This window comes from Berghia stephanieae, chromosome 1 (genome assembly GCF_034508935.2).
Source record: "Berghia stephanieae isolate SIO BIC M18660-M18661 chromosome 1, UCSD_Bste_1.3, whole genome shotgun sequence".
NCBI lineage: Eukaryota > Metazoa > Mollusca > Gastropoda > Nudibranchia > Aeolidiidae > Berghia > Berghia stephanieae.
In genome coordinates this window covers 100,534-118,659 of record NC_088360.1, presented here as the reverse complement: position 1 = coordinate 118,659, position 18,126 = coordinate 100,534, and the positions used below count along the sequence as shown (strand labels likewise).

Sequence of the window (18,126 nt, the reverse complement as noted above, 5' to 3'; positions counted from 1 at the left end):
TCACTCCACTAACGATTATTTTCAATATTCAGATCATCAGCTTTTCCATTTACAATGAACATAATAATAATAATTTTTAAAAAATCACGCACTCCGTCACGGCATCAATAGATATCATCGCTTAGGCACTCCATGAAGGAATATTGATATCCCAGCAAACAAGATTGAAATTGAAATTGAAATAACATTTACCTAAGCATCAACCTTCTATAAAAACGAATTTCCGATAACTCTAATAACATTTTTTTCACAAGTTACTATGTGCATATGTGTGTGTGTAATTATGAGACAGACTTAAATAGGAATAATTTTTCTTTCTAAAATGTCTCGCATGATATGCCCGGATGTAACATGTAATATAAAAAGTGGTCAAAGAAGTATTGGTAGTTTTAGTGGTGTAAATAAAGCAGTAGTAATATTGGGTAGCCGGTGTGGTGGGGACGGTAGTAGCAGTAGCAATAGTGGTAAAAGTGGTAGTAGTAGAAATAGTAGTGGTGGTGGTAGTAGCAGTCGTAGTAGTGGTAGCAGTCATAGTAGTAGTAATAGTATTGGCATCTCCAGGGATAAGGCGCAGCAGTCGCTTTAAATAATAATTTAAAAATTTTAAGGGGGGGGGGGGGGGGGGGGGGGGGGGGGGTGGGGGGGTGTTGTCCACAGTTAGGGATGGTCTAATCTTGTGATGAGGTCACATGGGGTCAGAGTACCCCAGAGACTTGATCAGAGGAGTCTCCCAACATCAGTGGGGAAGCAAAATGACCAGCAAGGGACATTACTATGTCTGACTGATATTTTGCATTTGTAATTTTGTGCTGCCAGATTTAATTCTTCAATAAACTTTTTAAAATTTAAATTCATTGAATCTTCAATTTACGACTTTTTTATGACCATGGATGTGAATTTACGACCTTTACGACCAAGGGATCAAATTTAAGACCTTACGACCTTGCTGGACACCCTGTAAAACAAATGGTGCTCCTCACTTCCATGTTCATTCACCTCACGACTCGACTCGTGTTGAGAGCGCAATCATACCAATAAAGTATTGCCTCGTTAGATAGTAAAATTTAATGGTGTTTTACCTTGTTTATTTGACAGTGACACCCCTTCCTAGTACGGACCCATTATGAGTATTGCGCTTTGAGAAAACCCACCATAACTCTAGTGCAAAATAAAAACTATTAATCCTTCAACCCAAAGTGGCCGGTTTTGACTAGGACGTTGCTGATTCTTAATTTGTAAGTCTTTAGCTATAGATCAAGGGAAAGGTGAAACATAAATCAATTTCATAAATTTCATACATGTGTATGAATTTCAATCTCTAAAATTGAAGTAGAAGCAATTCAATATTATTGTAACATAAAAAGTAAAATTTTCAAGAACCTGAGAATGAAATGACAAAATTGATGAAAAAATTTGGTAGGCCTTTCCAAAGCTCTTTGTACTAGCATTTCTTTCAATTTGTATTTTCACCGTGGATCTTTTGTCATGCATTTATTTATTCAATTTGTCAAACCTTGATAGATTAGTGAAAGTTTAAACTTTCCTAATATGACCATTGTTTCAGTTTCCCATCGCCATTTTGTTTTGTGAAGTACTGAAAACAGTCCTAGGTTGTTTTTTTTTTCCATTAGGTTTAGCTCGCGGTCGGAGGATTTTTTTCCTATTACGATTAGTTAAAGGTACTAGGTTTTAATTTTTCTTAGGGTTAGTTTAGGGAATATTTGAGTTGTTTCCCTTATCACAAGGAACTTTCTGAAGGTCTCCCAAAAATAAATGAATTCATTAGATTAGTCTCCTACTCGACAGGAGTCTACAGACCTTGAAATCATTGTCTCTCCCTGAAAAGCTCACCAGCCCAGGGAAGGCTGCCAGTAAATTGTTATTGATTATTACTTTTCAATATGTTTCCTGAAAAATGAATTACTGGAATAATTGCTTGTGCTATATATTATGGTGCGCACATAGTCACATAGTTAAGAGAGTGTAATTCATTTATTTATCCATGTCTATTCTATTCATCCTATATTATTCATATATTTTTACGGCCCATTCGTCTAGATAGTATTCGCCCGCAAATTTATATTATATCTAAATCTAGACGTCTACTTATCTATTTTAATTTTTTTTGTTCGTTTCCTTTGGTCAATGATTGATTTTACCTGTACTTTATTGATTTGTTAATTGGAAATTCTATTGTACGTTTAATGCAATTGAAATTGCCTAAAATAAACATTTGAATTGAATTGAATTGTGACCAAATCCAAAACACAACAAATCGAGTCTGTGGAAACCGAATTGTTCACTTGGAGTTGACTGCTATTTTTGAGACAAATTTAACAAAGCTTAAAGGCTAACTAACTATCTAGATATGTCATAGAGAGGTGAGCCGGTGTTACCAATACTTAGCTTCTATACCAGGACAAATCATTCGTTTGGACAGAAAAATAAATAAAAAACTTACCGCTTACCGTCAAAAGTAGTTTAGATTTGAAGATGCATTTGTTTTCTATCAAAAAACATTCGGTACTGGACAATCCTTGATGAATTTCAAAAGTTGTGTTGAAATTATATCCTAATTTTTTTCATGATTCATTCCTCGCGAAATCGTGTGGGTTTCGTTTCTGTTATCAAGGTGCCGCCCCAGTTAAAAAAGTTTATTGGGAAAAAAATACGGAAAAAAGTGTCCATAGATAGGTATGCAATTTGGTGCATTAGTGCAGTAAAAATTGGTGCGCAAAATTAGTTTGTAGCGGATGCGAGACTGCGTGTGTGTGTGTGTGTGTGTATGTGTGTGAGTGTGTGTGTGTGTGTGTATGTGTGTGAGTGTGTGTGTGTGTGTGTGTGTCTCTTTCTTTTTTGTTTTTTTTGGGAGTGCCTACGTACACGGTAACGGGGCATCTAGCCTCAGGATCTACGTACACGTAAACTGGTTTACTGTTGCAACACAAGCAATAGATGGTCCTCGCTGTCGTGACCGCACGCGCTCGTGTGTGTGTGTGTGTGTGTGTGTTATTTTTTAAAAAATCAAAACAATTTTAACCATTAATGGCGAGATTCGATCTTACACTCCCCAAACTCCAGATCTTAGTCGTAATGTTATCATTAAAAGACAAGCTTTTCTACTCACTTCATATCTTGTTACCAACATAAGTGCCTGCTCCACTCACTTTTCTGAATTAAAATTCACCCCATACACCGGAGCATACTCAATGTCTCAATCGTTTCTATGTTATATGTTTGTGTGGAGAATATTGGCTATTAAGCTTAACTGCTGGTCAAAATTACTTCGCGATGGTGGTGTGCGAACGAATCGGCGGTCTCAAGAAGTGGGTGAGAGAGGGATCTAGAAATGACTTGGGTTTGAAACGAATATTTTTGTGTTCGTGGATAGCTCACACGGTAGAGCCACGCTCTCACCTGCCAGGCGGAGTTGTACCAATAAGGTCGCAGGTTCAAACCCCACCACCGCCGCGAAAAAAAAAAAAAAATTTTTTATTCTCTATTGTCTTCTGGCACTTTTCTACTCACTTCATATCTTGTTGTTACCAACATAAGTGCCTACTCCACTCACTTTTCAGAATTAAAATTCACCCCATACACCGGAGCATACTCAATGTCTCAATCGTTTCTATGTTATATGTTTGTGTGGAGAATATTGGCTATTAAGCTTAACTGCTGGTCAAAATTACTTCGCAATGGTGGTGTGCGAACGAATCGGCGGTCTCAAGAAGTGGGTGAGAGAGGGATCTAGAAATGACTTGGGTTTGAAACGAATATTTTTGTGTTCGTGGATAGCTCACACGGTAGAGCCACGCTCTCACCTGCCAGGCGGAGTTGTCGTACCAATAAGGTCGCAGGTTCAAACCCCACCACCGCCGCGAAAATTTTTTATTCTCTATTGTCTTCTGGCACTTTTCTACTCACTTCATATCTTGTTGCTCCGTGAACACCGCTGTAACAATCCTTTGATCTACGTCATCAGGCAACCCTTTGTTTCTTTCATCTTTTCCCATTCCCCCTTACTATCCCCCCATCCCCCCGCCCATCTCTCTCTCTCTCTCTCTCTCTCTCTCTCTCTCTCTCTCTCTCTCTCTCTCTCTCTCTCTCTCTCTCTCTCTCTCTCTCTCTTTCTTATCATAGTGTTATCCCTTCCCCTTCCCATCTCAATGTAAAATGTAAACGTTCTGCTGTTTGCAGATACATGTATGATTGATTTGTTTTTTCTCTCTCACTAGGCTAGGATTAAAAACCAGGACATCAGGACAATTGGTGTCTAATGCCAAAGTATAGATTCTCTCTTTGGCCAATTTAGTCACGCATGTGGCAGCCCAGCTATTTATTATGTTCTGCCTATAACACACAATAAGTGGGATTTTGGGGGTGGGTACGAAAGAAATCAAGGTCATAAGTAACCGAGCACAAGAGCTGTATAGGGAATTGGTTTCTGGGGGTCTTGCAAATACCAAATATTTTATGGAAAGCTCTTTCGAATTCCAAGACGTCTGGTGTGTTTTGCTATCTTGGAACAAACGAAACAGATGTCTTGATCTGTGACCTAGTTGTCTGATTTTGTGACCTGGATGTAAGGTTTTGTGACCTAGATGTATCCTTTTGTGTGTGCAAGCCATGCGGGTAAGTACAGCGATAGCTTGCCAGTTGAGGAAAAGAAAAAAAAAGAAGCAGCGTATCTGCATTTGAAAAACAAAACAAAAAAACCTGAAAAAACAAAACAACTTAACCTTTTAAAGGCGAATATCAATCTTACTTGGACCAAAAATAAAATCTTACCGTTTTCATCAAAAGACAAAAAACAAATTACAATTTAAAAACTTGAGCTTTTATATAGGGCAATATCCACCCAACGTGCTCAAAGCACTTTTTATCAATATTCTTACTGCTCTTATGGTGGAAACGTTTATTTTTTCTGCGTTAAAAAATAATATAAATGACGAGTATTAATTGAAAACAAAAAAATCAATGTCACTGGCAAAGGGTTAATTGCAGTACTCCTGCATCCTGTGAGACTCCTACGGCACTTGCTAATCATAAAAAAAAGGAAATAGCAATCAACAATACTAAGTTGAAAAAAAAAAGAAGAAAAAAAAGGAGGGGGGGGGGGGGGGAGGAGAGCAAACCCAGTAGCAATGCAACCTTTAGCAGCGAAATTCGATCTTTGACCTAACACCAAATCCTCTTTCATCAAAAGACAAGTAACGGCAAAACGATTATAGACAATTGAAGTCCGAGTTGCGATAGTCTGACTGCTCTCTTGGTGGAAAAGCTGTATTCTCCATTAACAATAATAAAGATAAAAGCAAACTATTATCTGAAAGCAAAAAATTTGCTTCGCTATTAAGGGGTTAAGAACATCTGCCAGCATCGTTGACATGCTCTACGTCACAAAGGTCACAAGCGACACGTCTCCCTTTCGTCTTCATCATGCAACCCCCCCCCCCCCCCTCTCCCCCCCTCTCCACACTCACGGTGGTGGTGGCGGCGGATAAAAAAGGCCTTTTTTTCTTTTATTCAATCAACTTGATTGCTGGTGGACCCTAGGCCTCTCTACAAGTCCAAGAAATAATACTCACTTTTTCTCTGCTCCAACGAAAATATCTACCCCCTACCGGTCTAATTATTTGTAGCAGACGACAAATTTCTCAAAACGGTCACGTGACACTGTAAAAACAACACAGGAAGTCCATGAAAGCTTATTTACGGCATTTCCTTTGAACCGTGTAAACAACAAAATTTCGTTTTCATTCGACTCAACGGGTCAGATTGGCCGGTATTTTTTAACGAACTAAAGTTCTGAAAAATCAAAATGTTTCTTAGAAAGTTGAAAGATGCTAGTTTTTGAAACAGAGGTAGGTTTTTAAGAAAAATCTTTATATTTTACGTGAATGCATGCTCAAGGCGAGTTGGACGTGCAGCGGAGGTTGGTCGGCCAAAGGCCCACCTCTCTAGTTGACAAAGTATTGACCAACAGATTATGTCAAATTAAATTAATGGTAAACGGTAAACTGTTGACCTCAACCTTGCAGTTAGTGGCGGAGAGGCCTGCACAGCTGACGGTGTCTGACCTCACCTTTTGTCTTCTAAAATACTTCTAAGGTTGCTCAAATTGATTCAATTAATTACTGGCTGATGATATGCAAGTCCAGTACACATATAATTTAAGATAAAGTCATCTTGACTCGTCTTGGAGGGTATTAAGAGAAAGAAAAAATCAACGCACAATCAAGACTTACTTTTTGTCAAGTGTAGGTACCGCAACAACCACGAAGACTGCAGCAGACAAAAAGAAGATGTCACGTTCAAGTCCCCGATGGACAGGGATGAAGAATAAGAATTGAAGAGCTGTGAGATGAGTTCACAGTAGCACTGAATAATGACAGTCCAGACACAAAGGTCTCAGACACCGAGAAATTGATCTTATTGATAACTTTTGTTGTTTTTATTGATTTGCGCGCGCATGGAAGAAGAAAAGAGCGTTTATTTTTGGGGAGCGCCCTCTTTCGGGTCAGTTCAATTGGGCAGTTTTGACCTCGCGTTGGGTCACGGGACTGTGTACCAGATTGGACAAACCGAGTTTGACCTGACATGGATGGGGTCATCTAGCAAATTCAAGAAGTTAATTAATTGATTAATCTTGCTTTCTTATCTTCCAACGGAATGGGGGGGGGGGGGGGGGGGGTGGAGGGGTTGAAAGGGGAGAGGCTCTCTTTTTGGCGAAATAAATAAACAACCAACAAAAAAAACACGAGTATATAAAATTAGGAAGTGGTTATTCAGTATCAGATACTGAATAGTGCTTTGCCGCTATTCAGTATCCATAAGGAACTCTTTTTTACAGAGAGAGTGAAAAGTGCGACAATCTCGGTTGAATGGAAATAAACTGTTGACCTACTTCCAGATTGAACACATGCACTGACAGCCGATTCAAAGCTGTAAAAATATTTTGATCGTAATTTTTTTTAAATTTTTGCTTTTATGCAATTAACATAGTTCAAAATATCAAAATAAGAGTGGCATTCAAATCCATTTTTAAATGTCTAAATAGACATGATTAAATGTCACTAAGAGTTCAGTGACACCATGGCTTGGTGGATATAAGCTGTTTGACTCTGAGTTGTAAGGTTCGAGAGTTCAAATCCCGGTAGGGGTGACTTGTTTTTTTTTTCCCCATTATTTTTTAAATTCCTCTGTCTATTGATATTTTTTAAACTTTTGTTTTTATAATTTTATTTGCTTGTAATATACTTTTTATTATTATTATCATTATTATTATTATTATTATTATTATTATTATTATTATTATTATTATTATTATTATTATTATTATTATTATTATTATTATTATTATTATTTCTACTTACTTACTATTATTATTATTGTTGTTGTAATCGTCATCATCACTATTATGATTATGATGATTTTCTTTTTTAATCAAGTAGTTGGAGTAATTTAATCAGTTATCGATTTATTACGAATATCTTTTATGTGTTATCATCTCGTTGTTGTTTTTCATTATTGTGCTCTTCTATTGTTCATTATTTTTAAAAATCTTGTTTTTTTTCTGTTTGTCTCATTTGTTGTTGTTGTTGTTGTTGTTGTTGTTGTTGTTTTGTTGTTGTTGTTGTTTGTTTGTTTGTTTGTTTGTTTTGTCATCTAAGGCAAACCCGATTCATTATAAATATGTGGGCAGACTTTCTGCATTTTTTAATTGAGCGATGTACTTCCGTGAATTAATTGCCGTACTATATTAAAATTTACGTGATAATAATAATAATAATAATAATAATAATAATAATAATAATAATAATAATAATAATAATAATAATAATAATAATAATAATAATAATAATAATAAAATAATAATAATAATAATAATAATAATAATAATAATAATAATAATAATAATAATAATAATAATAATAATAATAATAATAATAATAATAATAATAATTTAGATAGATACTGAATATTAGACTACAATTGACATCTATTTACTGAATACACGTGGTATTGTTAGGGGTGTTTCTTTTTTTACGAAACCTGCCAAAACACGCCGATACCGACAAAGTTATGGGAAGTAGGCAGCAGTGGGGAGTGAACCTGGGACTCAGGGAAGTGTACACCGTTGGGGAGTGAACCTGGGGCTGGGTTTCGTAAAAAAAAAGCAATTACTTTTTTACGAAACCCGACAATATCCGACAAAGTTATGGAAAGAAAGTAGGCAACAGTGAGGGAGTGAACCGGAGATTCAGGGAAGTGTACACTATTGGGGAGTAAACCTAAGTCTATGGTTTTTTGGCGGGTTTTGGCGGATTTCGTAAAAAAGTAATTGCTTCATTCTCGTCTGGTACCCATCTCCCATAGTCCGGCTTCATTTCCCACTGGTATCCATCTTCCCTAGTCCCAGGTTCATTTCCACTGATATCCTCTTCTCACAGTCCCAGGTTCACTCCCAACCGGTGTGCATTTCCCTGAGTCCCGGTTCATTGCCCAATGGTGCCCACTTCCCATAACTTTTGAAAATTTCGGTAGGTTTCGAAATAAAAGTACATTCTAAGCTCACTGTCCACTGGAATCAGCATCTCGCAGTCCCAGGTTCAATCCTCATCAGTGTCCAAATCCCAGATTCACTCCCCACTGCTGCCTGCTTCCCATAACTTTGTCGGGTTTTGGCGGGTTTCGTAAATAAGTAATTCCCCCTCCCCCTTGGTATTGCTTTTTTACAAAATCCAGAGTCCCAGGTTCACTCCCCACAAGTGTACACTTCCCTGAATCTCAGGATCACCCCCCACTGTTGCCTGCTTCAATAAGTTTGTCGGATATTGCCATGTTTTGTCGGGTTTCGTAAAAAAGTAATTGCTTTTATATGAAACTCGCTGAAACCCGCCGAAAACCAGAGTCTCAGGTTCACTCCCTACTGGTGTACACTTCCTTGAATCTCAAGTTAACTCCCTACTGTTGCCTACTTCCCATAACTGTCGAATATTGCCGGGCTTCGTAAAAAAGTAATTGCTTTTATGTGAAACTCGCTGAAACCCGCCGAAAACCATAGTCTCAGGTTCACTCCCCACTGGTGTACACTTCCCTGAGTCTCAGGTTCACTCCCCACTGTTGCCTACTTCTCACAACTTTGTCGGATATTGCCGGATTTCGTAAAAAAAAGTAATTGCTTTTATGTGAAACTCGCTGAAACCCGCCAAAAACCATAGTCTCAGGTTCACTCCCCACTGGTGTACTTTCCCTGAGTTTCAGGTCCCCTCCCCACTGGTGTACACTTCCCTGAGTCTCAGGTTCACTCCCCACTGTTGCCTACTTCCCACAACTTTGTCGGATATTGCCGGGTTTCGTAAAAAAGTAATTGCTTTTATATGAAACTAGCTGAAGCCCGCCGAAAACCATAGTCTCAGGTTCACTCCCCACTGGTGTATACTTCCATGAATCTCAGGTTCACTCCCCACTGTTGTCTACTTCCCATAACTTTCTCAGATATTGCCAGGTTTCGTCGGGTTTCGTAAAAGAGTAATTGCTTTTATATGAAACTCGCTGAAACCCGCTGAAAACCAGAGTCTCAGGTTCACTCCCGACTGTTTGCCTACTTTCAATAACTGTCGGATATTGCCGGGTTTCGTAAAAAAGTAATTGCTTTTATGTGAAACTCGCTGAAACCCGCCAAAAACCATAGTCTCAGGTTCACTCCCCACTGGTGTACACTTCCCTGAGTTTCAGGTTCACTCCCCACTGGTGTACACTTCCCTGAGTCTCAGGTTCACTCCCCACTGTTGCCTACTTCCCACAACTTTGTCAGATATTGCCGGGTTTCGTAAAAAAGTAATTGCTTTTATGTGAAACTCGCTGAAACCCGCCGAAAACCAGAGTCTCAGGTTCACTCCCCACTGGTGTACACTTCCATGAATCTCAGGTTCACTCCCACTGTTGTCTACTTCCCATAACTTTCTCAGATATTGCCAGGTTTCGTCGGGTTTCGTAAAAGAGTAATTGCTTTTATATGAAATTCGCTGAAACCAGCTGAAAACCAGAGTCTCAGGTTCACTCCCCACTGGTGTACACTTCCCTTTGTCTCAGGTTCACTCCCCATTATTTGCCTACTTTCCATAACTTTGCCCCATTTTGTTGGGATTTGGCGCATTTTGTAAACAAAAAGTAATTGCTTTTTTTTTTACAAAACCCGCCGAAACCCAGTCCCAGGTTCACTCCTCACTGGTGTTTACTTCCACGAATCTCAGGTTCACTCCCCACTGTTGCCTACTACCCATAACTTTCTCGGATATTGCCAGGATTAGTCGGGTTTCGTAAAAAAGTAATTGCTTTTATATGAAACTAGCTGAAGCCCGCCAAAAACCATAGTCTCAGGTTCACTCCCCACTGGTGTATACTTCACTGAGTCTCAGGTTCACTCCCCACGCTTTGCCGCATATTGTCGGGAATCGTAAAAAAAAGTAATCCCCCCCCCCCCCACACACACACATTTTTTATTGCTTTTTTACAAAACCCAGAGTCCCAGGTTCACTCCCCACTGGTGTACACTTCCCTGAATCTCAGGTTCATCCCCTCCCCCTCCTACACACACACACACACACACACACACACACACACACACACGCTGCTGCCTACCTCCCATAACTTTGTCGGATATTGCCGGGTGTCGTCGCGTTTCGTAAAAAGTAATTGCTTTTTATTACGAAACCCGCCGAAACCCAGTCCCAGGTTCACTCCCCACTGGTGTACACTTTTCTGAGTCCCAGTTTCACTCCCACAGCTGTCCTCTTCCCATAACTTTGTCAGGTTTCGGAAAAAAAAAAAAAAACACCGTACAAAAACCACTATTCAGTGTCAGATACTGAATAGTGCAAAACCACTATTCAGTATCAGATACTGAATAGTACAAAAGCACTATTCAGTATCAGATACTGAATAGTGCAAAACCACTATTCAGTATACTGAATAGTGCTAGCCACATAAAATTATTGTTGCAAATACCTTGCAAATACCGGCATTTGAAGAAGTATCTGATCAGATCAATACATCTCTTTCCTTTTTAAATTGTTTTTATAGTCATGCGTAACGCATTGGGAGATGTGTACACAGAATTGTTATCTTATCCATTTTTGGCTTTAAAATAGCCAACTCGACATTTTCTTGTTTTCTTCCACTTCCTGCCAATGACCGCTTTCGTTTACAAACAAAAACAAAACATAGACTAACTTACCTACTACTAACCAATAACCAATGAAATGGAAACTTAGCAGACGACGAACTTAATCCTCTTAATCGAATTATTATCACTGTTTTCGAAAGGAATGCCTTACTTTTTGGACTTAGATTTTTATTCCCAGGTATTTGTTTTTTAAACCATCAAAATTTTGTAATAATAACTTATTGGGTTTTTTTTGTTTTGTTTTGTTAATTTTTGTCGTCGTTGTTTGATGATGGTAGGCTATTGTTCGAGTCTTAGATAGAGATAACTTTATTATTATGCTCGTATTCGAAAGTCACTGCCTATGTCTCTCATAAAAGTTAAAGAACTAATGTTCCCTCCCGTATCAGTATCATATTATTTTCAATCTGATATTTTGAAAAGGGATAACTTAGACTGAAGGAATTTTTTGCGATTTTTCTTAGTTTGAAATGACAGAACTGAGAAATGAAGAAATGTTATTGATCAGCCTCTCTCCTCCTCTCCCACACAGAATTGCAGAATCGGGTCAATTTAATTTTATCAGCTCACGTCAGGCTGCTATTTTTTTTATTTTAGTATCTAAAATTAAATTATAAGACTTTTTAATTCAATTAATTCAAATCCGTTCGGAAGCTTGATTTCTATCTCGCTGAAAAACATCTCCACGGTAGGTTTTCTGGTTGTTGGTTTGTTTTTTCTGTCTTTGTCGAGGTTGTTTTTTTTTTTTGTTTTTTTTTTGTTTGGTTCTATATTGTAATATTGTTTTTTATCAGAATTTGTAAAACAAACAAACAAGCTGCCATTGAATTTGCATTTTACGGCATTAAGTGCAGTTAGATATGAGCAAATTTAGAAAGGGAATATTGAATTTTAATTCATTTTGACACAATTCGGGATTTACATATTTTTAAGCATTTGAAGGTTATATGTATTGATTTGGTTTGCTTTTTATTCCTTAGGAAATAATCTCAATGTTTATAAGATATTTGTTTCATATGAAAATATTAACAGGCAAGCTCGTCAAAATCTGAAATCGTGAACAATGCTGTATTACCTGTTCCAGCTCACTTACAAACATGGAGAGAACGTTTAAAGATGCCGAATCTGCGATCAACTCACCATGGTAAGATGGACATTTTTAATCCATAGGTAACCAGCTGGCTGCACTGTATTAAATAATGCAAGCTTTTTTTTATTTCTATTATAATTTTTTTAATAACGACAAGTCTCTGTCTCGTTCTTTCTGACTCTGTCCACTCTTTCTCCCTTTCTTTCTACATCTCTCTCTCTCTCTCTCTCTCTCTCTCTCTCTCTCTATATATATATATATATATATATATATATATATATATATATATATATATATATATATATATGTATATATATATCCCTCTCTCTCTCTCTCTTTCTATCCTTCTCTCTCTCTCTCTCTCTCTCTCTCTCTCTCTCTCTCTCTCTCTCTAATATATATATATATATATATATATATATATATATATATATATATATATATATATATATATATATATATATATATATATATATATATATATATCCCTCTCTCTCTCTCTCTTTCTATCCTTCTCTCTCTCTCTCTCTCTCTCTCACACTCTCTCTCTCTCTCTCTCTCTCTCTCTCTCTCTCTCTCTCTCTCTCTCTCTCCCTCTCTCTCTCTCTTTCTCTTTCGTTCTGTGTTCTGACACTTGAGTGCGTTTTCTGGCTAGTTAATCCCCCACTTTGAGTTAATAATGAATGGCACATTGCCATGCAAGCGTAGTAATCTTGGCTTGAGCCCTACTTTCAGCATTTTTTCCCCCGATAAATCCCATAAATTTTGGTTACTTCATTCAAACCATCTGATTCAGTGAAACTGAGTATTAATTTCAATGTTATTTTTGTGTGTGTAGGAATCCAATAAACTAATTTGTAAGTATTCTATCAATATAATTGTGATATACTGATTTTAATCAATAGTTCATTAATTAATATATATATATATATATATATTATTATTATTATTATTATTATTATTATTATTATTATTATTATTATTATTATTATGGACTAATATTATAGTTGTTTTTATGTTGTTTTTTTTAAATTTTTTTTTTTTTTTTTTTTTTTTTTTTTTTTTTTGTTTCAGGGATTCACCTCATAAAAGAAAAAGTTGACATTGGTCCCACAGGAGACATATTTGATACATTAATTCATAATGTATCAATCACAGTTGAAGCATTTGAAAGGTCCAATGTTTTAGTAATATATATACAGTGAATAATTTACTTAATTTTTAAAGTTCTCTAAAGTTGAATATCTCATCAATATTGTCTGCCAGAAATTACCCCAAAAATAGTCAAATTCATTAAATGAATGTTGGTTATCTATCTTCAGCAGATGTTATCGATATATGCATCAATGTTTATGCTGAATCTCGATCTTCTTTAAAGAAAACTTCATAAAGATCATTTAAAAGTTTTTAATGCCTGTTAGCTCTTATACAATATGATATGATGATATCTAAATAAGATGTGATTATACCAGTCTCATTAATAAATGAATTAAGTGATAAGTGTTTGCAAATGAAATTATCATTGAGAACTATTAATTGGCTTTTAAAAGTTATTTTTTTATTTAGTTTATGCCTATGCAACAGGAAATTATAATTGTTAAATGGTAAAGTGATTATTCCAACTTAAATTAATTCTTTCAACTTTCAGTGATGATCTGCCAAACTCATTAGAAACTGATGTGATTCCAAGTTCTTATCCTGAATCCGATTTCAACTCACAGATCCATTTAGATCCAGATATTATAAAATGTTGCCTTGGTGAAGAGCTAACCGAAAGCAAAACTTCTTGTTTCTATAAAACTGGGACAGAAACATTCACACGGATAGAAAATAAGGAAAGTAAGTTATTTCTTGATCTGGAAATATGTAGGATGAGTACTTTATTTTTTTTTTTTTATCTGATGTGAATATAAACGTCAACATTTTAAATTAAATATTATATTATATTAAATAAAGTTCATTAAAAAGGAAACTATTGTCCTCTGGATTTTCACAATTTTCATTAAAACTTTTGAGATTGCAAAAGATATTTTATATCTTTTGATTTCAATCAATGTTTCAGCAAAACATGCATTAAGATCAGGTGTTGAATATGACATTGGAAGAAGACTGATTGTGATTTACTTGTCAAGGGATAGTTCCATAAGGAAACAATAGGCAGGAGGAAAAATTAGCTGTCACAAAATTTGATTCAAGATGGTGTGCACTGAAAATGAAGCATACCTTCTTTTTTGTTGGTGTTATGATCTGCTTCTCTGTTTTCTTATTGGGAAAATCAGTATCAAAATCTGTGCTCAGATACAAATTCTGTCACAACCATTTTAAAAATGTTAGTTATGGCAGGAATAAACAATTGTGAATCATTTATTAACTTTCGATATTCCATAAGCTTCATTATTCCTATTTCTGTTTGAACAGAAAGTCATGAATTTGAGACTCCAATTATGTGGAATGCATTCCATCAGTCCCTGTTGAAACTCCTCGTCAATAAAACACGATTGAAGAGTCTAGAAGTTCTTCCTGCTGAAGATCCCCTTCTAAAACCGGATAAATCCCAGTGGACCGAGAAAGATCTATTTAAGTATGTTTTTTTTTAGTTTCAGTTTCTGAAAAAAAAAATAGTGTTTCATGATTCAACTCTTATCTTGTATATAGCTCATTGTAATGAAGTCGTGAATAATACCTTTTTAAAAAGCTGTGGTAATTAAATTATTTTGCCGCATATTTTTAATGACTAGCCATCTTATCTGTAATTTCCTTAGTGACAGTCATCAAAAGAAGCCATATGTAGCTCCATCCTACAATAATGGACCACAAGAGGATTTCAAAATTTCATTGGTAAATAAGGTATGTTGCCTCCACTTAATCACATATTGTCAGAAATTCGAATCTGTGTAATGGTTCAGCAGAGAAGCTATAATTATTGGTTAATGCAATGTCATGATATTGTTTGTACCAAATAGGATACTTCTCCTCTGAGATTTTGTAGAACTTTGGACAATGTTGGTCATCGTAGACCTCATTATAAAGTTTGATTTAAAAGATGTTTTGTTTTGTTTTTTCTTCTTTTTCCTCCTTTTGCTTTGCTTTGCATGCATTCATTTTTAGAATAGATATAGTTGAGTTATGCTTGCTTTATTAAACAAGCAAGATACAGGTAAATATTATAAAACAATTAATGGAGTGTCAATTAATGGGAAGGAGGAACTTACGTGCTGTTGTCCTTAGAGCCCTGTCTTAAGTAGTGCCGCGCTGAAGACCGGTCTGGACCGGCGGTCCCACGGTCTTTTAGCTGTGAACCGGAGACCGGTCCCATAGGGGAAGACCGGCGGTGGTCCTCACTTCTTATCACCTTTCAACGGTCTTGCGCCATAGCCTACTACTTCCCCAGCAATTCGTTGCCTCGGTAGCCTATCTTCCACCAATCACCACCCATCCCACTTAATTAATCGCACCCACCCCCCTTTGCCATACACTAAACGACACAGACGACCATACAGGCAGACGACCACCAACCTCCACTCCGCAAACCGCCCTTTCGTGTGTGAGATGGGGGGAACAGGAGGCGCACGCCTTGGACGATTCCATTATACGGGGTAAATTTCAAAATTTACTACACCATAATGATCGCAATGACAATGATCTATGGTGAAGGCATGACCCCTCTTCTCTAATGGGTTATTGTTTGAAATGTATGTGACTACTAAAGATGTGTGTGTTTGTGTGTGTGTGTGTGTGTGTGTGTGTGTGTGTGTGTGTGTGTGTGTGCGAACCTAGCAAGTAGCAAATCCGATTTTTTGTTTTCTTTTGTCCATCTCTTGTCACGACTCCTTTCTATCGCAGTGTTGTCATTTAAAATAATACAATAATATTAAAATTTCGTTTGGTGTTTTTACTAATCAAATAATATGAGTTTCATTAGTTTCTTCCTTCCAAAAAACCCAGTTATAACGTCTGAATTTTAAAAAAGTCCAATAGAATATTTGGGGACCCCGATAGCTCAGTTGATAGAGCACTCTCTTTATACGAAAAGGGCCAGAGATCGATCCCGGGTGCAGTCGAGTTTTTTTTCTGAATCCCTGTCTACTCAGCAATGAATGGGTAGCTGAGTTTGTTAGATCTGGCGAAAAGTCACCATCGACCCCTCTTATTATCTCATCCACCCCCTCTTATTATAACTTCACGTCTCTCTCTTACTCTTCAATGCTCGCTGCCCTCTAATGTGTGTGTGTGTGGGGGGGGGGGGGGGGGGGGTAGGAGTTGCGTGTGTGTATCAACGCCACGAACAACTCGATCAACGCCTTGGGCGATGCCATTATCTCCGTTAATGGGGATAAATTTCAAATTTTATTAAATTATCGAAGTAACAATGAAGTACGGTGAGCAAATAAAGAAGGCATCACCCCTCTTCTCTAATTAGGTTACAATTTGAAATGAGTGTGACTACTCCGTGTGTTTTACTCCTGTAGACCACGGTTTTCATCGTGTAGCGGTCTTTAACGGTTCAAGAATGAACGATCCCACGGTCTCAAAGGTCAAACCGGTTCGAATTTCCAACAGTCTCTCAGGAATGTTCAATGTCGAAAAGGACCGGTCCTAGGACCGGTCCTTGCGGTCTTCATTTCCCAAGGACCGTAGGACCGTGGTCCTTAAGCTTGCCAAGGACCGCCCCGCACTAGTCTTAAGACAATGTATTAATATACTGTGATGTTTGATTGAAACCCGATCATAACTGTAAATTGTAAGAATTCGTTTAGACAGTTATTTTAAAATAAGATTACAAGTATGCACAGAAAAATGTTTTAGCGATTAAGCATAGATTAACTCTTTCAGTGCTGAGGCTATATTGGCATTTCTGTCACAAAATGGCTGACACCTGATTGAGGCAGCATGAGAATGACAAGCTAAGACAAAGGAACATTCGAATTTGGCGCAAAATCTCAATTAAAATATCCCCCTAGGGCCAATTGAATGTTCTGATGAAAGAAATGATACAATTGGTTCAATTTATAGTACTTTTGTAGAAAGTTGGATTGGATCACATTATCGTTTTTGCCTTTCAAGTCCAGCTGCACTGTGCAGCCATTGACCAGAGGAACAGATTCTGCTCCAGCCGCACAGTGCGGCCAATGGCACTGAAAGAGTTAATCAGTGGTATAATTAAATCTTTGAAATTCGTTGGGGTTTTTTCTTGTTGTGAATGTTTTGTTTTTTTTTTAATTTTTGTTTCATTTGTCTGTTTTGAAAAGTACTGTTAGTTGAAATCAAATGTGGAATTAATTATTTACATGCGAGATGTGATTTTACTTTAAGGTCATGACTTCCAACTTTTACCAAGAGAGCAGCTATAGTCATGTGACTAGGGCTTTATAGCAATCAAAATCAAATCACTGTTATTGCTCTCATGAAGAAAACAGCCAAGTCTGGAATTTGATGAAGAATGGGATAAATTATGATTTGACGGAAATTAAATTTCATTAACACAGAGTTAACTTATTTGTTACTGAAGATTACCGTATAGATCAATAAAATTTAAGGTCTTGTATATGGCACCATTTATCCGTTTTGCAAAGCTATCTGACACTGAGCCACAATAACTAAATGAATAATGTACTCCAATACAAAAAGGAACACGTTTTTAAAAATGAAACAGCATTCTGTTCCACTTTCCAGAGCTGTCATTTTGAGTTTCCTTTTTATTTCTCCTCTATTATTGCAAATAATATGAAATAAATATAATAAAGGAAAAATATAAAGAGAATAACTTTCTCCCAGACAAACACACATCTGCATTCATTCTTTCCGAGTGTAGCTCAGATGTGGAACTAACTCTCTTATGATTTTA

General features: G+C 36.8%; 1 protein-coding gene across 1 annotated transcript in view; it reads left to right on the top strand.

The window, feature by feature from the left end:
• The first annotated feature begins 5,711 nt into the window (after nucleotides 1-5,711).
• LOC144963511 (uncharacterized) overlaps nucleotides 5,712-18,126 on the top strand; it is a 37,420-nt gene continuing 25,005 nt past the window's right edge. Inside the window, exons 1-6 of the mRNA XM_078897585.1 lie at nucleotides 5,712-5,864; nucleotides 12,224-12,335; nucleotides 13,356-13,455; nucleotides 13,930-14,120; nucleotides 14,700-14,862; nucleotides 15,044-15,128. Coding sequence (XP_078753711.1) covers nucleotides 5,844-5,864; nucleotides 12,224-12,335; nucleotides 13,356-13,455; nucleotides 13,930-14,120; nucleotides 14,700-14,862; nucleotides 15,044-15,128 — 672 coding nt within the window. The 5' untranslated portion in view covers nucleotides 5,712-5,843. The remainder of the gene's footprint in view (nucleotides 5,865-12,223; nucleotides 12,336-13,355; nucleotides 13,456-13,929; nucleotides 14,121-14,699; nucleotides 14,863-15,043; nucleotides 15,129-18,126) is intronic.